We start from the raw sequence: 22,314 nt of genomic DNA, 5'->3' as shown, positions 1-22,314 counted from the left end.
ATCCCCATTTACAGAGGAAAAACTGAGACTCTGAGAGGCTGAGGAGAGTTTCTGGGGTCACTCACCCATAATGGAGAGGGTCCTAGAACCCATGACTTCAGACTTCAGAGTTCTTTCCCTTCACACCATGCGCTGGAACTCAACACATGCATCCTATTCATTAAAGCAGAGATTCTCAACCAGAGCTGTGTTTCAGAATCATCAAGGATGCTCTTAAAAGCAGAGATAGTCAGATTCCATCACAAACTTACTGGGTTAGAATCTTCTGGGAAGGCTTTTGCTTGATTTGTATTTTGAAGTAATTACAGACGCACAGGAAAGTACACAGAAGTACACGAGGTCCCACGCACCTTTCACCCAGCCTCCCCCAACGTTAACACCTTACACAACTATAGTGTGATATCAAAATGAGGACGTTACCAAAATCACAAGGCTTCTCCAGGTCTTGTCAGTAATATGTGCACTCCTCCGGGTGTGTGTTTTCAGTAATATGTGCACTCCTCTGGGTGTGTGTTTTCAGTGATATGTGCACTCCTCCGGGTGTGTGTTTTCAGTAATATGTACACTCCTCTGGGTGTGTGTTTTCAGCAATATGTGCACTCCTCTGGGTGTGTGTTTTCAGTAATATGTGCATGCCTCCGGGTGTGTGTTTTCAGTAATATGTGCACTCCTCCGGGTGTGTGTTTTCAGTAATATGTGCACTCCTCCGGGTGTGTGTTTTCAGTAATATGTGCACTCCTCCAGGTGTGTGTTTTCAGTAATATGTACACTCCTCTGGGTGTGTGTTTTCAGTAATATGTGCACTCCTCTGGGTGTGTGTTTTCAGTGATATGTACACTCCTCTGGGTGTGTGTTTGTAGTTCTGTGCAATTTTGTCAAGTGTGGCCTTGTGTACTCATCACCAAGTCAAGCTACTTAACTATGTCATCAACTCAATACTTCCCAGAGCTTTGGGTTTAAACGCGCCGCCCCCCCCCCCACCTCCATCTCTGATCTGATGAAGAACCCACCCACTCTTCCTCCTGCCCCCTATCCTGGGAATGACCGCCGTCCTCTAAGTCACCCTGGTTTGAGACTGAGTCATCATTTACCAGCCCTCCTTTGGCCTTCTCTCAGTCAAGAGATCCAACAGATGCTTCCTTTATAAAACCTCTCAGGCTCATATCTCGCCCTCAGTCCCCACACCCAACACAACTCCAGGCCCCTTAAGTTCTTGCTATATGTATGGCTGCAGTTACAATGCATCCGGTTCCCTTCTTCAAGATGTCCCGTTCCCCCAGCCAATGATTTAAAACACATCCAAAGCCCTTCATTGCCCAGTCCTGACTGTATCACTCCTCTTACCAAAATATGGTTATCACCATTTAGAAAATTAAGTCCAAATCATTTAAATTCAAACATGAAACCCTCTATATGTGGCTCACTTTCCTTATCTAAATTTCTCAATCTCAGTTTTCCCCCTCTTTCCCACATGAATTAATGACAAAACAGCATCCTTCAGGCCACAATAAAGTTTTTACCATGGGAATGAAATGAAAGAATGGCTCTTCCATCCCTTGCCTCTTGGCAGTGTAAGAGGCCAGGAGGACAGCTGGCCTTGCTGGAGCAAGATAGGGTTCACGGGCAGGCTAGTCATAAAATAGCAGTGTTAGCCACTGGGGAGTGGGAGCTTTCTCAGCATCCACTCCTTGGAGCCAGGCAGGTAGCTGCATAGGAAGGTCTCCCTACTCGAGGTCTCCCTCACAACAGGCCATCACCCCTAAGCCTCCTCTGCCTATCTGCTGCCATCCGAGGTGCCTTTTCCTTCCTTCACATCCACGGAACAATGAGAGTCACATGATGCGTAAGCACTGCCCTTCAGAAAGCTCTAAAAGTCCCTTCTTACTACACTATACTACACTTCTTACTGCACGATAATAAAATGAAACAGAAAATTTGCTTATAGAGATTAAAATATTTCAATTATCTGATACGTTTCAGCTTTAATTGATAACAAAATACAAATTGCTTATCTGAACTTCTCATTACAGCAACGGATTCACTGGGAAATTTACTACCTGACATCAGAGAAAATGCTAAAGATAACATAAGCCCAATGACTGTGCTCCTGTGACCAGGTTGCATTATCTATAGCACATTCATATTAAAGCTCCTATCGGGAGAAGCGGTTCTCAAACTGTCTCAGTGCATGGTCTCTAAGTTTGGAAAATATTATGGAGACGGTATACATGGGAAGAATCAGAAGTCATGGAATAGGTACCAAGGGAATGAGGTACCTGGTAGTAGCTGGAGAAAGGGAGACATGCTGTGAGGGCTTCAACAAGGGATTGCAGGTCACCTGGGGCTTTGCTCAGGTCAGATGGAATGTGGAGCAGGGGATGCAGAAAAGAAGCTAGACTTTCAACAGCTCTGTTGCTGTCATTGCAGTGCATATCTTCCACCATCCTCACCATCAACACCGCTATGACTACCACCAGCACCATCAACACTTCCACCATTGCCACCACCACTGTTAGGACAATGGCAATGAAAAGTCTTCTAGGCCAAGGCCAAGGCGCAGAGCAAAGTGGAATGACGCTTCACAGAAAGAGTCACTGGAAAGGCTTCCTGTGTATGTGGAGGGGGTGGAGGTCACGACTATTTATCTCATCCTACTGCGCCAGGATGTTGAAGGAGAGAGCTGACAGCCAGCGAGGAACAGCTTGGGGACCCGGCCCCTCTGGAACGCGAAGAGCGCGCAGCTATGGGCTGAACCTTCCAGAGTGGTGACCGTCGTGAACCTCTCCTCTCGGAGGCAACGTCCCAGAGAGGGAAGAGCCACGGAGAGCCTGCAGAAAATGAGAACCCCGCGCGGAGGCGGAGACGCCCCACCGGGCAGGGAGCCGGGCACTCACCGTTACTGCTGTAGTCATCCACCAGGATGATCTCCTTGAGCAGGTGCGGAGGTGTGCGCTCGATGGCCGAGTGGATGGAGCGCAGCAGCACGGATAGCGCTTCATTGACAAAGATGAACACGATGCTCACCTCTGGGAGGCTGTCGGGGAATGAGAGGTTGCGGCACCTGGAAAGAAGAGCAGCCAGGCTCTTAGATCTGGCACTGACTCGGCAGGGGTCGCCCCAGGTGCTGGCCCGCCCATGTCTTGGCTCCAGCTTTGCTGGAAAGCTCAGGAGTCCACATTCTCCCCCGGGGTCTTCTCTTTGATATACTTAAGATAATCACAAAGTGTATAGCAGACAAGCCCTCAGCCACTGAAACCCGTTTGCCCCACTACAGAGTCTGAATTTGTCAACAACTCTCCCAGATGAACAGTTGTATCACTAGACCGTAGTACAGGGCCTGGAACCCAGCAGGCTGTCACCAAATGTTTACTGGAAGAATGACACTGTATTTCTAAATCCAATAGGATGGGAAATGCAACCAAAAGAAAATCTTAGTTTTTCCAAAATGACAGCCAGTGCTTAAATGAGGCCAGACCTTAGATGACCTACTTCAGGAGAAAAACATGTCTCCTTCCAGAGACTCCTCCTGCCAGAATCCACTTTTCCTCACTCCTAAAGGAACGCTGCCTAGAGCCTCTCTTATGCCTCTTTCATCTTATGGATCCAGCCTCCAGAGACAGGTGGAAACCAGACGCAGAGTCTCAACATGATAGAGAAATGGAAGGACAATTTGGACCTCATTTCACAGATGAAGATGCTAAGGCTCAGAGAGGCTAGGTCCCCACCATATGTCAGCTGCCAAGATGAAACCTCAACTCTGGTCTTATTTCTATACCAAGGCTCTCCCTTCAAGGAGAAGTGGTCAGGTGAGAGACTGCCCCTAACTCTCCCATTGCCTCCCTAGATCCATTGAAACCCATTTGGAGGTCTCTTATCCAAAGGACGTGAGGCAAAATCACTAAAGTCTGCATGCCGCTCTCCATGGGAAGAGGAACGTGAGACCCTAAAATTAGACCCCATCACGAGGCCAGACAATAAGGAATGTCATGGCTCGCAAGGGCATGTCAATTTCTTCTCCTGTAAGCATTGACTTTGTAGATGGGAAACCACGGCTGGTGCCCTTCTCTGGCTGACACTAAATACTGTTCCAGAGGGCACCGAGCTCCCATCTTCAGGACAGCTGAATGAAAGGAGAGAGCAGCAATTGTGGCCCTGACCTCGGTCCTCGGCTCAGAGTGGAGGCTGCCTGCTCCCGCTATCGGCCACCAAAGGTTCCAGGGGTTCAGCGCTGGTGACCGTGCTGCACTGCTCCAAAGTGGGAGGTACAGTCAGGTGAGCATAATAATGCAATAATGAGCGTAATAGCACAGGGCTTCTGCTCATTGTAATTAAAGTGCTGCAGGATAGGGATGGGCCTGCTCTTCCTTAATGAGGAAGGCTGCAGGATAACCAGCGCTGAGCAATTTTGGAGAAATCACAGTGGGGCTCCAGTCTGCTTAAGTGCAGGAGATTAATAAACTAAAATCACTATCTCTATGGTTACCAGAAATTTACAGAAACTTCTCATTCTGTTTCCAGCTCTCTTTTTCTCTCACGAAAAAAGTGAATGGGGGAAGGGAAAGAACCAAAGTTTCATCCAAATCTGCTTCACACTTAGGATGTGAGGAAAGCCATCAGGGTAACAGATTGGTGTAGAATTCATTCATTCTTGCATTTAATGGAATATATTTTTTTTTCCATGAGGCGGTATTGCATTCAGGGTTAAAACAACAAGGACAAAGTGCTTGTCCTCATGGAACTTGTGCTCTGCAGTGGGAAACAGGCAAACACAGCAGCAAGCAATGATACAATTTCATTCACGCGCTGAAATGAAAAGTAATGTGGTGTTAGAGGACAATGTGGTGCCCTGGCAGCTGTTCTAGAAGGAGTGGTCAGGGAAGGGCTCTATGAGGGAGAGAGGTTGGAGAAACCCACCTAGCACACCACAGGTGCAAAGGCCTGTGGGGTCGACGGGACAGTGTTGCGACTAGAGAGGAGGTGATGGAGGGAGCCAGCTCAGGTAACTGCAGTGAAGGGAGGAGAGATGAGGAGAATGAGGGAGAAAGGCTGAATGAGGGAGAAAGGCTAGGATATCTCCTTAAGCTCATCTGCTGCTGCCAAGTCACTTCAGTCCTGTCCGACTCTGTGCGACCCCATAGACGGCAGCCCACCAGGCTCCTCCGTCCCTAGAATTCTCCAGGCAAGAACACTGGAGTGGGTTGCCATTTCCTTCTCCAATGCATGAAAGTGAAAAGTGAAAGGGAAGTTGCTCAGTCATGTCCGACCCTCAGCGACCCCATGGACTGCAGCCTACCAGGCTCCTCTGTCCATGGGATTTTCCAGGCAAGAGTACTGGAGTGGGGTGCCATTGCCTTCTCCGTTAAGCTCATCAGACCCTTTCAAAAAACGTGTTGTTGTTGTGAATAGTACTGTTATAACAGCAATTAAAAGGTGGTGGTTAACAGTCAAATAATTCTTCGGGCTAGTGCTTACTTATGGTTATCAAGACCAGCAGTTGGCCTTTCCTTAGGAATGGAAAATGATAGAAGTATTAACACACAACCTACTTGCTAATCGCAGTTAAAGAAAACACTTTATATGGTGAGACTACTAGCACATGACCTTTATTTTTCTTTTTTGAAAGTGTAATGAACAGCTCCTAATAAGGTCACGATATCAGTACAAGTTGTCTGCCCCACCAGCCACGAGACTGACCCTAGTCTGTTCCTACACCTCCAAGGGTTTCCTCTGAGTTCTCAGAGCCTCTGTATCTAAAGCCTCAGGTGTGTTTCCCAAGTGTTTTCCGGGGTTGAGGGTTAACTGCCTTCCACTCCTCTCTTTTCTTTTTCAAAGCTCCACATAAGCACTGCAAGCTGAATTTCTCCCGGTAATGGATGGCCGTCCTGATGGGCTGAGCTGCTGTGTCTGGTATCCATCTCCTGGTGACCTTTCTCCAAGCAGAGCAGGAATGTTATATTTGTTTTTCAAGCTAAACTCTACTGATCACTATTTTTATATGCAAGACTCTTTCAAACTCAGCTGTTACATGACAACCCTTTTGAACACAACAGAACACCTAGGAGAGTACCTCACATTTGTGTGTGTTCATGTCTCTCCTCCCACTATAATGACTTCCCTGAGAGCAGGGACTTTATTTTGCTACTGTGCTAGCTCCCAACCTTAAACCAGAGTCTGGCGTATAGTAGGTTTTCAGAATTAAACCAACACGGTTATTTATTTTATGGATAAATAACCATGGATACCTTGGAGATATTGCAGGTTTGAGTCCAGACCACTGCAATATGGCAAACACTGTCATGTAGTGAGTTATATGAATATTCTGATTTTTCAGTGCATTTAAAGTTATGTTTCTATTACATGATAGCATATTGTGTGTGATAGCATTGTCTGAAAAAAAAAACAATATACATGCCTTAATTTAAAAATGCTTTATGGTTACAAAATGCTAACCATTACATGATAACACAACACTTCAACTTGTAGAAAATTTAGTATCTGTGAAGCACAATAACGTGAAATGCAATAAGACAAGGCAGGTCTGCATGAGGCCTGAACTTCACGTGCATGCCACTGATCTCAGCTCTCTCCTTTTGTATCAGCCTCCTCCCTAGAAGGAGAGTCAGGTCTTCTCTCACCAGCAGGTCCTTCCTTCTCCTGCTCTCCTTCACTGGGATTTTGGCCCCAGTCGCTCACATTCCATCTCCAGCAGCTCTCAGATCCTCTGCACTATAATTAAGCGATCTCCCCTGGCCAAACGTACCGAGCTCCTTAAATCCTTCCTCCCTCCCTTCTCTCTGGAGAGTCACTCAAGGCCTTCCCAGGATCAGCGATGGTGCTTTTTCTCCAGACTGCACAGCATCTAACCTTAACCTGGGTCTCCGTGAGTAGAGAGGTGAAGGGTGGGCAAGATAAGAAAGATGAGGTGGGCTAGTTTATAGGGAGAGAGCATTATGGGGGAGAAGGGATGGATAAAGCCACCCAGGCGCTGACCCAGCTGTGCCCCAAACTGCTGTGTGATCCTGGGCAAGCCACTCCCCTGCTCTCCATGTCTTTTCACATGGAGGCAGGGACAGAGGGAGGCAGGAGAAATGATCACTTAGGTGTCTTCTCCATATAGTTCAGGATCTTCTCTCTCATATTTGATGAACGGAAAACTTCTCACTAAAGAAATAGTTTGCAAACTTCCTCTTCCTCCTAGCCAGCACCTGGCCATCACCAAATGCCACAAGACACATATATCCAATCACCACTGTAGTAGTGACTAGGCAGTGTGACCAACTCATCCAAGTCTGCCCAGGACTCTCCCAACACTGAGAATCCCAAGAACACCAGGATGGTTGGCCCTCCTATGACTAGAGCCCAGCTTCATGATGGCGAGGATCTTGTTCACGACTGCGCATGCTCTGCCTGGCACTGTTCTGGTCATCAGCAAGCATTCATTCAGCCAGCATCTGCTGAATAAACTGAGGCTACTGTTTCAAAGCACCCAACACACATATAATGGATACACATAGTCCCGGTTCCTATCTTCATCTCAACATTGGAGCAGAACTTACAAGACTGAGGGGAGAGGCAAAAAGAGGGAGGAAGACCAGCATGTCAGACGAGATGTCCTCATACTTGCTGGTCCCGCCAGACACTGAACTGGGGACAGGAGCCTGTCTGCAGCAGGGCATCCCAAGTCCTGCCAAAGGAACACATGTCCAACAGCTGCTATGGAAAAGGGTTGTTCCAGACCAAGCCCAGCGCTTCTGCTCCAAAATCTGGCCACTTTACCCAACAACCAGCCCCAGCCTCTACCTGAGGGCTATGCCTCTTGTACTCACACACCAATGATCTCCCCCAGCCCCTGTGTCTGCTGGAGTCTGGCCAGTACAGCCTCTGCTCCCAGAGCCTGCCGTCCCCACCTGCTCTGGTGTCTGCCTCTGTCTATCCTTGTCTCTGCTCACCTCTCCAGAGAAGGGCCAGGGTATGCGAGAGTCAGAGGAGCCACCAGGGTGTAACCGACCCTTCCCTATTTACACGCCTTGAGAAAGCCTGACTGTACCAGACTGGTCCCTTACTCATTTTAAGAAGAGGCATATTCTCCTGTAAAATTAAGCCATAAAAGTTCCCTTTGTACTTTATTCTTGTTCAAAGTTAAGCCATTTTCCACTAAAGATAAAAACAAGGCATTTCTGAGCGGGCAGAACTGTGGCTGTCTAATAAGCCAGGATTGATGGCCCTGATAAAGTTGACTGCATCGATCCCTGCACACAGAGGTGGTGCGGGGACGGGAGCCTCCCAGCAGAGCTCCCCAGGACGGTTTTGAGCTGTTCATGAGGCAAGTTTATGTCGAGGGCTTTAGTGATGCCATTACCTGCGAGAGGCAGAGAGGCAGTGCCAGACTAAGAGAGGCCAAGTCAGGCACCCAGGAACTGGGTACCAGCCAGGGCAGCAGCCAGACATCTCCATAGTGGAGGGATGGATTCTTCCTGTGACTCTGGCAAATCTATGAGCTCCCAGTGCATCGAAGCATGGAGGCCGATTGACCCCTTTCAGTGTGAAGATCAAAGCAGAATGTGAGCTGGGGGCTGCTGGCCAATGTGTATGGGGAACTAGGTCTAACTATGCCTGGGTTCTGGGGGTGCAGGAGGGACCATCTGGACCAAGCAGAGAGAAGATAACACTCCCCTGAATACCCACTCCCCTGAGTGTCCCCAGCCCCTAGGTTTCTCCTAGATAGGATCAAGGGTCTCCCCTTTCCCACGGTCAGCACACAACAGTTCAGCTGCACTGTTGACCACCTAAGGATGGCACCCTGGGATCAGCAGTGTCTTCTTATCCCTTCATGGCCATCTGTATCCTCACCCTGGCCTCCACCCTCCCACCTGCACCCACAAGACTTGCTTGATCCTCCTCTGACTTCACTTGGTTACACTTCTGGCTTCTTCCAGAACTTTTCAGATTAGACAGGTTCCCAGCCTGCCAGCATCCAGTCTGCTGGACTTAATGAGACCCAGGGATGACAGCAGTGTGGGGGTCCTCACTGGGCATGCGTGCAGTCAAGACTTCCACTCCTGGTGGCTGGCATCTCTATCTCTGTAACCTCTGGGGCTCAGAGACTGCACTGTGCTTGCTACCCCTACTGCCCAGGGACTCCACACAGAATATCTGGAAGTAACAACATTAATAATTTCTACTCACTGAGTGCTTATGACTCGCCATAAATCATACTAAGAGATATATGTATATTTTTACCCCCCCCCATTTTTATTTTTTCCTATAGGAACAGTCCTATAGGGTAAACATTTTATCCCCATTTTATAGATGAGGGCAATTGGACTGAGACAGCAAGTTATTTTCCAGGGCTTCCACCTGGGCTCATTTGCCTCCAAAGTCAGTGCTCAAAGATCCTGTTAAACTAGGGTCTGCACCTTCCTTCTATGACCATCTAGAGATTTGTCTGGCCAGACACCAGTGTTGTGACAACCCAGAGACCTGGTGCAGGGAGGGACGAAATGGAAGTCACTCCAGGTCAACTCTGATGAAAGATACGGTGGACACAGTGCATCTAGGAGGAGGATGTGGGCTATTATGATAAAGCTCTACTGGTCACGTGAAGCCTAGATTGCCTTCCCGTTTCATTGAGCCCATAGAGATAGCAATCCCCGAACACATTCTCTGTTTGAAGCCGGTTCTCTGCCCTCCTCCAGAGCCTGGGTGTGTGCTTTCCGATGGTGTGATTATGCAACTGTGTGTAGACACTGGCCGACAAAGAATCCCAGCCACCTGCTGTCACCCGAGTAAGCTCAGCTCCTTCCTCCCTGACAGCACACATATAAACCAGTGAAGAAAGACACAGAGCACTTCCTGGCCTGGGATGTGATCCCTGTTAGACTCTCACAGGCTCCTTTGTTTTTCTTTCATGCCATGTATATTGCTATCACCACTTAGCTTTTATGTGATTATTTAACAGATGTCAGTATTTCCACTAGACTATAAGCTGCATGAGATCAAGACCACATCTGCTTTGCTCACCAGCCCCCCACCCCCACCACCGTGCCTCATACAGCGTCCAGCACAGAGAACAAACTCAGGAAGCACCCAGTATCTGGCTGAATGAGCAACTGAACAAACGCTCAAGCAGTGAACAGTAGAATGAATGCAGGCCCGGTAAAACCCCGTGGGTGGGATTTCCACCACAGCCGAACAGAATGGAATCATGGAGTTGAACATTTCCTCCCTGCCCGACCACAACAATAAGCCCAGATCATCCAATAAGCCAGAGGGGTCGTGGAGGCAATGGGGACATTTAGTGTAGCCAGGGGCTTTAGGGTCCTGGTAGGATGCATGTCTGGCTCCAATGTGGAAGAGATAGTGGACAGGAGTTTTAATCATCTACAAGGCAAGAGAAATGGGCCAGCCTCATCTCAGAAGAGCGTCTGACACCAGAACGACCACAGGTAAAGTTCTAAGTAGAGGTGATCATCAAAGTGTCCAGCTTTCACTCAGAATCAGTTCTACTAACATCCTTTCAGGGGACTCCACTGATTTGGCGAAAGGATCTGCTATATCAAACATAGACTATAAGCAGAAGAAGGGGGGGAATGAATCAATTAAAATGTAAATAGCCAACAGGAAGCTGGGCAATCATTTGCTCCTAAAACTTATTAGAAATCCAGGGAAAATGGGATTGCTGGGACTACACAGACAGCACCCAGAAAACAAAGTCAGCTGGCTCTAGTGGAGAAGTCACACAAGGGACTGAGCATCTCCATGTGGTGGGTTTGTGGGTGAGCAGGCCAGGCCTGTGGCAAGGAGAGCTGAGGAACGTGGGGGAGGTGGGGGAGGTGGGGAAGGCAGGCACTGCAGGTGAGAAGAAGAGGATGGGGCATCTTTGCTTTCCAGCAGAGCCTGGCTCCAGCCTCTGATGCTCAGAACTCTGGGGCTGGGGAGAAACCACTCTGATCTGTCTTGCAATGCCCGCCAGGCCCTCCTCTCACCTCGTGTCAGGGTGGAAGGCCTGGCCTGTCACTCCTTGTCTGCTTAGTGGTCCTTCTAGTAGCTAAAGTCAGGACCGTACCCCCCAGGCCATCCTTTTTACAAATCAGAGACCCAGATGTGTTCTGAGTCAGACAGTCGTGTCTGACTCTTTATGACCCCTTTGACTATAGCCTGTCAGGCTCCTCTGTCCAGGGAGTTTTCCAGACAAGAATACTGGAATGGGCTGCCATTTCCTCCTCCAAGGGATCTTCCCAACCCAGGGATCAAACCCGGGTCTCTTGCATCTGCTGCACTGGCAGGCAGATCCTTTACCGCTGAGCCAGCAGGGAAGCCCAGGGACCCAGATAAAGAGTAACAAAACGTTAAACAGCAGTTACGGTGATGTCAGGCAATGTTCTAAGGTGCCTACATATATTACATGTTCAGTCTTGAAGAATTGATGCTTTTGAACTGTGGTGTTGGAGAAGACTCTTGAGAGTCCCTTGGACTGCAAGGAGATCCAACCAGTCCATTCTGAAGGAGATCAGCCCTGGGATTTCTTTGGAAGGAATGATGCTAAAGCTGAAACTCCAGTACTGTGGCCACCTCATGCGAAGAGTTGACTCATTGGAAAAGACTCTGATGCTGGGAGGGATTGGGGGCAGGAGGAGAAGGGGACAACCGAGGATGAGATGGCTGGATGGCATCACTGACTCGATGGATGTGAGTCTGAGTGAACTCTGGGAGTTGGTGATGGACAGGGAGGCCTGGCGTGATGCGATTCATGGGGTCGCAAAGAGTTGGACACGACTGAGCGACTCAGCTGAACTGAACCATCTCCAGTTTACAGACAGGAAAACCAAGGCATAGAGAGGCTAGTTAACTTGCTGGAGGTCAACCAGTTTAGAAGTGAGAGACCTGGCCTTGGAATGCAGGCAATTGAGTTTTACATATTACTCTATAATCTAGCAGAAACGCCATCTGTCATGTTACCCAGTCCTTCCTCTTGAGTTGTTCTCCTCTGAACATACCTCACTTTCTCTATATCCCATAAAATCCAATTCTGTAGCTTTGATCTGAGTAGCAGAGTAAAACAAAACTATTCATCTCCCCGTTTTAAGACATTAATATTGCTCAAGATTGAATTATATATAAGAGCAATCATGTGATACTACTGGTTCATAATATGTTTAATTAACCAGGAACCACAAGTACTTTCCCAGATTGCCCCAGTTAAGAAGTATCTCCTCCTGTGTCTGAGCAGTTAGCATTTTTGATGCAGCAGAATCATTACTCAGGGTGTTGATTTTACCCCTTTGTCCTGAGGCAACCATCATGGAAGTCCCATCTCTCAAAGACCTCTGAGTCATCTCCACAGAGCCAAGATTCCAAACTAGAAAAGCTCCCCTAGGAAGGGTGGGGCAAGGGGGCTGAAGAGCATCCTAGAGACACAGACTTACATAGAAACACTGGAAACTTGATCAAGTTTCTTAATCTAGGAAATATTCAGCACTCTCCTATATAAAATGTGAATAATAATAACTACCCCACAGAGACATGAGGATAAAAGTTAAAGGAGAAGGTGGACATTAATCTGTCTGCACAGTGCCTGGCGCACAGGAAGGACTGGTGAGCAGACAGTGGCTCTTGGTGTAAATCCTTGGCCCTGGGGAAGCAACCCCTAGATAATCCAGCGATCGTGTCCCAGCTTCTCACCTGAAACTGCCCCGCTTTCCCACCAGGACCAGATACATAACCTGTGGGGCTCAGTGCAAAAGGAAAACACAGTGGCCTTTGTTGAAAACTTGCTGAGAATTTTAACACAGCAACAGCAGAACATTAAACCAAGGGCAGGGCACTTTTAGCCTTCGGAGGATCTTGTGTAAAAGGGGCCCACTGGATAGTGTCCTGATACTAACACTGCCGCTGTAAGAAAGTCCTGCACCTTGGTGCCTTCAAACAACACATATTAGTTATCTTCAATTCTGGAGGCCAGAAGTTGGACAGAGGTCTCACTGGGCTGAAGTCAAAGTGTCAGCAGCACCGCATTCCCTTCTGGAAGTTCCAGGTGATTACCTGTTAGACACTGTTCTTGCCTTTTTCAGTATCTACAGGTTCCCCCTGTTTACAGCTCTTTTCCATCTTCAAAGCCACAGTGTCTGGCTGAGTCCTTCTCACATTGCCATCGCTCTGGCTTTCTCTTCCACATTTAAGTCTCTGGGATTACTCTGGGCTCATCCAGATAATTCAGGGTGATCTCCTTATTCTAAAGCCAACTGATTAGCCATCTCAATTCCATCTGCAACCTTAATTCCCCTTTGCATATACCATGTTCAAAGGTTCCAGAGATCAGGACGTGGACACCCTTGGGAGGCCGTCACCTGCCTATCATACATGCTGCTCATGAAGCCAGTCCTCCTGAACCCCAAAGTTCAGAGATCTCAGAGGTCTGTCTAGTGGCTGCAGCATGAAGGCCCTGTGACCCTCCAATCCGTACACACAGATCTGGTGGCCATACTCACAGTGGCAACACCGCAAACACCCGCAGCCACCTTGGAGGGACCCTAACCTGCTCCCAGGAGGAGCCAGAGCCCCGGCTCCAGGCTGCATTCTCTCCCTGCGGTAATCCCGCCCTGACTCTTTCCACTTCAGTGCTCTTCTTTCCACAGAGTCTCCCCAGCTCGGGACTCACCACTCCTTTGGGGACAGGCGTGCATGCTTCTGCCCCAGTTGCTCCCACTAAGAGGAGCTGCAGAAAATAGTCCAGTCCCCTTTACCAGCCCCCTGTTTCCTGGTGGCTCAGACGGTAAAGAATCTGCCTGCAGTGCTGGAGACCCAGGTTCAATCCCTGGGTCGGAAAGGGAATGGCTACCCACTCCAGTATCCCTGCCTGGAGAATTCCATGGACAGAGAAGGCTCTGGGCTACAGTTCATGGAGCAGCAAAAGAGCCAAACATGATTAGCGACTAAACCACCACCAGCAGCAAGGAGGGGTTGAATCCCAAATTACAGCTGGGCAGTGACAAGCACAGATGACAACTGGGACCTGTGACTGGTACCTAAAGTGGGGCCAGCCTTGTGGGACTGAGCCCTTGACTTATGGGATCTGACACGAACTCTGGCAGGTAGCGTCCAAAGCTAATTGAACTGTAGGGACACCCAGCTGGTGTCACAGAATTGGCCGATATGGGGAAGAAAACCCCACATCTGGTGTCAAAGTGTCATGAGTAGGAGGGTAAGGCGTGCGCCTCCTACTTGCTCCAGAAGGTTACTGTGAGACATCAAAGAGTTAATGTAAATAAAGTGCGAAATGCTTACCTGAAAACATGGCTCACGCTATATAAACGTTTGGCAGTGTAATTTGAAATACGGTGACAGTAAAGATATTGAAAAGATGTTTCTGAAATGAGTGAAACGGGATAAGCAAGCAGTGACCTTGTTACAAGGCAGTGATGTTTTCATGGAAATTAACAGACAAAGAGAGGCACTGCTTCACCCAAGCGCGTGCTTGTTTCAAGCGGTCCACCAACGGCTCTCTAATCCTGGGTGTGTGTCTGGCACAGCAGCTGAAGTAGAGCTAGACAGAGCCTCCCAAGTCCACGTGCAAAGAGAAACCAGCATCCTTAGAGCCTCTGCAGAGCCCCTGCTGAGAGCAGGCAGGCTCAGCTCTGCCTGTTATCAGCGATTCTGTTTTACTGGCTATAAAAAGGGGTTGACAGAAGTCGCCTTGCCCACAGGGGAGGTGTGGAAGCTCCATAAACTGTAAAGTTCTGTGCAGAGGAAAGGTCTTTCCATTATGATTACTGCTTCTCTCCAGTGGCTCAGGAGGAAACCACAGAATTCAGCTCACCTGGAGTCCTTCAGAGACATCCCCCTCCGGCCCCTGCCCACGCACCTGCCACCACCTTCTTAGCAAACTCAGGAAGTCCAGGCTGTCTTTTCTGAATGCACTTCCTTCAGAGCGGGCTTTCCAGGGAGCCCTGCACTTTAGAGAAAGGCCACGCGGCCTCGTCTCTCCACCCAGCAACTCCTGCTTCTCTCCCATGGAAACTGGAAGGACTGGTGTGCGCAGCGCCTCTCTCAGTGAAGGGCGGAAGGGTGTCAGTCAGCTCTCAGCATGCCTCCTGCACAGTCGAGGCCAGCCCAGCTGTGGGCTCGGATACATTGGCTTCTGGATACATTGGTTCAAGTCCCAGCTCAAGTCCCAGTTGAATCACTTATTCAACTGTGTGATGTCAGCCAGAACTCGTATTCTTTCTGTTCCTCATCTACTTCGGCTTGAATGGGACTGTGCCAGCTGCCTGCCCACCTTCATGCAGGTTGGTGTGGTCCACATGGGAAGCACATCTCAACCAATCAAGCCCATGTAAACACCAGTCATCATTACAGCCACGCTGCAGTCAGCAAAATCCACCATTTCCCCTTATTTTGGGAAAAATGTGTATTGAGTTGCACCCGAGTCCATAGCTTTTGTGCTGGCCAAGATCATGGCTGAGGCCTCTGCAGAGTCCTGTGTGTGTGTGCCAAGTCACTTCAGTCATGTCTGACTCTTTGCGACCCTATAGACTGTAGCCCACCAGGTTCCTCTGTCCACAGGATTCTCCAGGCATGAGCACTGGAGTGGGTTGCCATACCCTTCTCCAGGGGACCTTCCTGACCCAGGGGTTGAACCCGTGTCTCCCGCATTGCAGGTGGATTCTTTACCCACTGAGCCATCTGGGAAGCCCCCACGTATTCTTTAAATGAACATATACTCTTTTTTCCCCATGTAGATCCTTAGATGGTCTTTCATCCCTTGGCCCAGGTTCACTTGGGCCAAGAAAAACCATACCTAACTACAGGGCATACAGCAGATGTTCAATAAATGTCTATGAAACTGAACTGAACTCTCCTTTCCAAAGAACACAGACTCCAAACCCAGAAGCAAGATCTTTCTTGACAGCTCCAGACACAAGCTAACTGTGGTGTGCAGCTTTAAGAAAAATTTAAAAATAAGTAGAAAGAGAGGAAGAGAAGGTGCGGAGGGAGAAGGTGAGGAAAAGAAGGGGGGAGCTCACAAAAGTTAATGAGATTTTCTCAGCTGTGGTACGTGCCCACATTTTTAATAATTAGGAGTAATAAAAATTCTAACTGAACCTTAAAGGAACATCTTTGGTAACAAAGAGAGAAGTCAAGACAGACTTCTCTGTCGGGTGTAATGACTTGTTAGCCTTGGAAGATGGATGTACTTTAAGAAACTAATTTACAGGAAAAAATAATTGTTCATAAAAATGCAACTAATTGGGTTAAAATGACTTATTAACAGGAGTGCCAGATGATTCTTGTGCCCTTAAGGATTAAATTCGGTTATTAATCCCAAAATCTCCTATTTCTCATGGAAGAAAGCCTTCTCCCTGCTTAGTAGATTGAGAAACTGAGGCTGGGAGGAGAGGGAGAGTAACTTGCTCGATGCAGGCTGAGTGGGGAGGACCATAGGCTAAAGCTGGGAAGAGATCAGGAGTCCGGACACCCAGTCCTGGCTCTGTCCCCAACACCACAGGGACTCCACCTCCCCACCAGCAGGTCGACAAGGGCCCAGCCACTGACTCTGCTCACCCACTGGGTCTGAGGTCAGGCAGGGGCCGGTCGAGGGGTAGGCGGTCACTGAGGTAGGCGTTGTAGCCGTAGTACTGGAACTGCTTCAGGGCCACACGCCGGCCTTCGGGGCTGAGCTCCTGGCCCCAGTGTGCAAACAGAGAGGAGTCTGTGAAGGGCTCAGCCTCTGCCTCCTCAGGTTTGGCGGGGGCTTCTGGAGAAAGAAGGGATAAGGAGACAGTGGGTCAGAGTACACCCCTCATATGCCATGACAACCCTTCACCCTTCCTCACCATTGCTTTGGAGAAAACGATCTTAGCCCCAACTTTGGGGGTGGGGGCGAATAGAATCGTCATGCTCCCCCAAGCCCATTTATCCTTCCATACATCCATTCATCCACCCAGCAACCACTAACACAATGGATACAGAAATACACCCAGCAGAGTCCGAGGGGAAGCCGGTGGGCATGATCCTGATGCCCCGTGGCTTTATGCCAGAAGCTCCTCCTTTCCCAGTCTGCCTTCTCGTCAGATGCCGGGCCCAGCCCTTGAATGGCGTTTCTGCTTCCCTTTCCCCAGATCACACCCCTATTCCCTGCTAGTCCTAAACTGTCCCACACCCGGACCCCCAAGCTGAGTGCCTGCTCCCTTGCCCAGTTCTTGCCACTCTGCTCTCTCTCCACTGTCTGGTCCTGCTGAGAGTTTCCTGGCTACACCCTATGGCATTCATCTAACTGCTAGGACCCTCGGCCAGATTGCCTCCTGCTGCTTCAGGCTCTGCCCACCAGGAGACGGGCTTGTTGGCACAGCGGATAGACAGACCATCCTCAAACCTCCACACACTCTGGGCACTGCACATTGGACCTCTGGTAGACTTTGTAGGGGCAAACCTCATACCAGATCAAGAGAATTCACGGTTCTCCTGGAAATGTCCAAGAAAATGGAGGGGGTATTATTACCTATAAGAGCAGAGGCTTGGATGTATATAGACACAGATTCAAACAAATCCCTGCCCCACTATTCACTGGCGACATGAGCATAAGCAAACACTCAACCTCTTGATGCCTTGATTTCCCCACTTGTAATGTGGGGATATTAATAACAATACCTACTCCTCATTCCTGAGATCTGTGAGAATTACATGCAATAATGTACACGGAACACTTTTTTCAGAGTAAGTGCACAATAAATGGGACTCGGGGTTGCTATAGCAAGGGTAGCCTGGTGGGTGAAGACCCTCTTTTACAGGGATAATGAGTAGGTCTTACCAGGACACAGGCTGACTATGGAACTCATTCCAAGGGACAGGTAGTCAGGCCCACCATTTAAGGTCAGCTATCAAAGAAATTGGACAGGGATGCTAAGGCCACTGGACTGGCCTTTCATGTTCATAAACATGATGTAAGTAAGAGATGGAGCCTGGAATGAGACAGGGACCAGGAGGAAGGAGAAGAGGGTTCAGAACAGGAGAGGCAGGCTTAGGACACTTGCCAAAGTCCCTTCAGCTATCTACATGGAGCCAGTAGGTGCAAACACACTTATGTCAGGAAACTTAAAGGTACAGTCTGGAGACAGGCAAAGGGCTAGGGCCCTTGGTCTTCAAGGCTGGAGAGCTCAGAGCTGCATACCACAGCTCTTACCACCTCCTTCTCCTGACAGATTCTTGGAAGAGTCCATTTGGGAAGAGGAGGAGGCTTGAGAATAAGCCTTCCAGCACCCAGGACACTCCTATCACAGAAGGGGTGCTCCTGGGGGAGGAAGCCCCATCACTGGAGGTACAGAAAGGAATTCACAGGCAGAGGCGGCTGTCCTAGCTCCTTGCGAATTAGACAGCGAATGATTCTGAAAGCAGAGCGAGCACACCAACGCCAGAGACTCGGGTCAGGGAGACACCAATACTCGTGCCCATGGAGCTGGGACTCACGGCTGCTGGGTGAGCATGTGTAAGCACCCCTGCTTTTCGGGGGCCATGTCCTGGGCACATACTCACACTCTGGAGATCCATGTAACTCCTGGTATAACCATCACAGCTAGCACTTGCTGAGTGCTTACCATGAGTCAGGCTCTGCCATAAGCATTTTTCACATACCAACTCATTTCCCCTACAGGGTGGGGACTGCCACTGTCACCATTCTAGAGATAGTGAACGCGAGGCACACAGAGGATAAGAAACCTTGGCCTGGTTCACTTAGAAGGAAGTGAAGTAGCTGAGATGCAATCTGAGGTGGTCTGTCCCCCAAGGCAGTGGTCCCAACCCTTAGGCTGCACTGTCTTCACAGAGCAAAGGGCTGGATACAGGTGAATTCCAAAGATGAACATGGCGTGTCATCTCAGTTACCACTTTTCCTTAAAGATGCAGAAGGAAACTCAGATATATTAAACATATTAGACATTTAAAGGAGTAAAGTGTGAGCTACGTGCGCATTTCTGTGACAAAGCAAGAACTTCTGGGACTGCGGTGCTGCTCAAGGCTCCATCCCAGAGCTCAGGCTGCCCTTGGCCCCTCGACTTGGTGTGTTTGAAAGGAAATACAGGGCTCACCTGATCTTGAAGGTCCTTGTTATTTCTAAAAAGATGGATGGTTCATTCGTTTGGATTCAGGAGCAGCAAAAATCTAAATGAGTGAACCAACTGAATCACACATATAATATTTAACACAAATGGAGTTTCACTGCTCTCACATACCTAAACGGATATTATCAAGTAAAATCAGGTCATTTAATGAAAAAATTATGATTCACAATTAGACTGGTATTGCATAAAAATGGATTATAAACATATTAAAGTCCTGGGTCCCAACACATGCTTGTGCCTTTTTACTCAGTATGGGTACAAAGGACAACAAGTTTGATAGCAGTGGGTTCTGAATGATGAGTCACGGGCAGGACAGGGAGAAGAGGGGGTATATTTGGTGAATTTCTGCCTGAGCCAAGCGCAGCGCTGGCTCATGTCTTTACCCAAGGTTCTCTCTGCTGTGCTCACGGGCTGGATCCCATGAGGGCAGGAGGACATCTGTCTTGTTCCCTGCTGTATCTGTGGCTCCCAGCAGAGTCTGTGGCTCTTACAAGGAGATCAGTCCATCATTTCAAAACAAATCAGTTTATCAGTACCCCATAGTGGTTAGTTACTAGACACGAGGAAACCAAAGTTGAAGAAGTTGAACGGCTAATCTGAGGTCGCCCAGTTTGTCAGGGGCACTGAACCTTTTCTCTGCACCAAGTGGGAAACTATGGTCCGAGGGCCCACCATCTTTTACATAAATAAAGCTTTATTGTAACACATGATATTCACCTGCTCTATATTTAGCTATAGTGCTTTAGGACAGCAAACGCAGAGTATGACAGAGACCCATACGGCTTGAAAAGTGGAAAATATGTACTTTCTGGCCCTTTAAGAAAAAGTACGCTGACCCCTGCTCTACACCTCACATTTGACATCCCTTAGGTAAAGAGGACTTGCCTCTGCTAATCCATCCATTTTGTTTCCTTAGGAGCCCTGGCTGTAGAGACAGAATGTATACCCCAGCTCTGCCATTTTCCAGATTAGCTTAGCTGCACCTCAGTTCCTCATCTGGAAAGTGGAATGGGTACTAACAGTACTTTCTTGGTAGACTATTGGTGTATATTCAATGAGAAGGTCCATGTGAGAGGTTAGCACAGTGCCCAGCACATAATAAGTGTTAGCACAGGGTGCGTCAGTGGCTAAGGACACACACAGCCCCACAGCCTGCCAGGGTGCTCCTCCATTTGCCCTTCTTGAGCTCAGGTGAGGAAGATGAATGAGGTCCCAGCTCTGGAAGATGCTGCTGCTGTGTAGCCCCAGATGAAGGGCGTCCATGTCGACAGAGTGGCCTCCCATTAACCAGTCCTAGACTCAACGCCCCGCACTCTCCAGTAAGAGAGCAGACCTATAAGAAGGACCATGTCTGACACAGTTAGGGTGACAAAGAGGCTCCAGGGAAGTGCCTGGGCTGGGTCCTCTGCAGGGGTCTGGAGGTGTCCAGACCCATCTGGTGAGGCGCAAGACCCACAGACATCTCTCACCCAATGATCAGGTGTCCCTAGGGGCAGGCATGGGCTGTGGCCCCCGCTGGGGTTCACTCTTGACTCACGGAAGGGGTGACCTGAGAGACGTGTATATTCAGGGGGCTCAGTGCCCCCCCAGGAGAGCTCATTCACAGCACAAATGAGGAGAACACAAGGAACTCAGCCGGGTGGCTGAGCCAGTGTCTGGAGGGTTCTGAGCACAGCACGGAGGCTGCGGTCCCAGCCCACTCCTCACCCAGCCCTGTGCTCGTCTGTGTCCCAGGGAGAAGCAGGCTGAGAGGGAACACTGAAGGGCCGTTTCACTAGACAGCCACGTACGGGGCACAAGCGGCACCCGTGTAACGCCCGGGCAGGAGAACTATTCCTCTGCTTCCCCTGACTCACTATGAACAACCACGAGCTGTGGGCAGGAGGGGGCCCCAGTGGGGCCCGACTCATGAAGGACACTCACTGGAGACTCATTGGTCGAGGGGGGCAGTGCCGTGTTCGGCCCCTCTCTGCTCATGACCTCCCATAGCCAGTGGTCCTTCTTGGCCACAAGACAGATGGCTCTAACAGAGCAAAAACTAGAGAACAAGAACTGGAGCTGCCAGGACCCCAGCAGGCCTGGGACAGCCAGTGAGTGGGGAAGGAAGAACCACAGCACAGACTGCAAGTCCGAAAGGCCCGACTGGCCATGTGATTTGGAAATAGTTTCTGAACCTTCAGACACATATGCCAAGGTGCCACTTGCCAGCCATCACCAAAGGTTCTGTCCAAAGTGGCCAAGTGCCATTCAAAAATTATTTGAGGACCAATGAGGAGGGGACTGCAGGCTAACCTTGGGTGTTTACTGCAAAACCTTGCCCCTGAAGCTGATCCCTGCAAACACTGTACCGCAATTCCACTGCACTGGCCCTGCCCGGTGGTAAGACCAGGCCATCGCAGTGGCCCCAAGATGTAGGTTCTATCATTCCCATCACAGATGAGAAAAGACTGCACCTCAGAGACAGGAAAGAGCTTGATGCTGAAACTACTCCTGGCCACAGCCCCGGCCTCTGTGCCATGGGAGAGACACACTGTCTGGCCTGAGGACTAGAGGCACTTCAGGCCCCGAGAGGCTGCTGATGTTGGTCTGCACTGGTTCACAGCAGCTGGTAACCCACTGCAATACCTTCACAGCACTGGCAAACAGCTGCTTCCCCGAGGCCCTCCACGTGGCCCTCTTACCCCAACCGCTCTGGCCCTTTTCTTGGATCCGGATCTTTCTACCAGCCAGCAATTGAAACGTGTATGCCTGCTCTGCCTCCCCACCCCAGCTGTTCCGTGCTGTGACCAGCATTTATGCCAACTGGCTAGTGTCTGTGCCTTGCTAGTTAAGTACAATTTGACTATAACTTGCTCGAGCCCTTCCTAGGAGGCCTCTGTGAAAAAGAATTATGGGTTTCTGAATACAATTCACTCAGCTCATCCGTTCCCCATGTTAGTGCCCAGGACTCATCACGCATGACCTGTTTTCCAGAAAGTTCTACCAGTGATCACATCTAGGAAATGCCACGATATGGTCCCAGAGACAGGCCCACGGAGCCTGACATGCAGCCCGCTAATGAGAGCGGAGAATTTCAGATCCAGGTCCTGACAGCCTCCGTGCTAATTCACAGAGACAGGAGGGAACTGGGGCAGGAAAGCAGCTTCCGAAGCTCCAAACAATGAATGTACCCGAGGCTGCAGCTCCGAGCCTGAGCCCCAGC

The 22,314-nt window shown here is 49.4% G+C and overlaps 1 protein-coding gene across 3 annotated transcripts in view; it reads right to left on the bottom strand.

The window, feature by feature from the left end:
- Positions 1-22,314, bottom strand: part of GALNT18 (polypeptide N-acetylgalactosaminyltransferase 18) — a 353,469-nt gene that overhangs the window by 167,058 nt on the left and 164,097 nt on the right. For all 3 annotated transcript variants that reach the window (XR_011249332.1, XM_069554380.1, XM_069554381.1), the window contains exons 2-3: positions 16,561-16,753; positions 2,895-3,061 (exon numbers count right to left, since the gene is read on the bottom strand). Coding sequence is in view for 2 of the 3 variants with exons in the window: in XM_069554380.1 (XP_069410481.1) it covers positions 2,895-3,061; positions 16,561-16,753 (360 nt within the window). In the remaining variant the exon portion in view is untranslated. The remainder of the gene's footprint in view (positions 1-2,894; positions 3,062-16,560; positions 16,754-22,314) is intronic.

Source organism: Ovis canadensis, chromosome 15, assembly GCF_042477335.2.
Source record: "Ovis canadensis isolate MfBH-ARS-UI-01 breed Bighorn chromosome 15, ARS-UI_OviCan_v2, whole genome shotgun sequence".
Lineage (NCBI taxonomy): Eukaryota > Metazoa > Chordata > Mammalia > Artiodactyla > Bovidae > Ovis > Ovis canadensis.
This window is presented reverse-complemented; position numbering and strand designations above follow the sequence as displayed.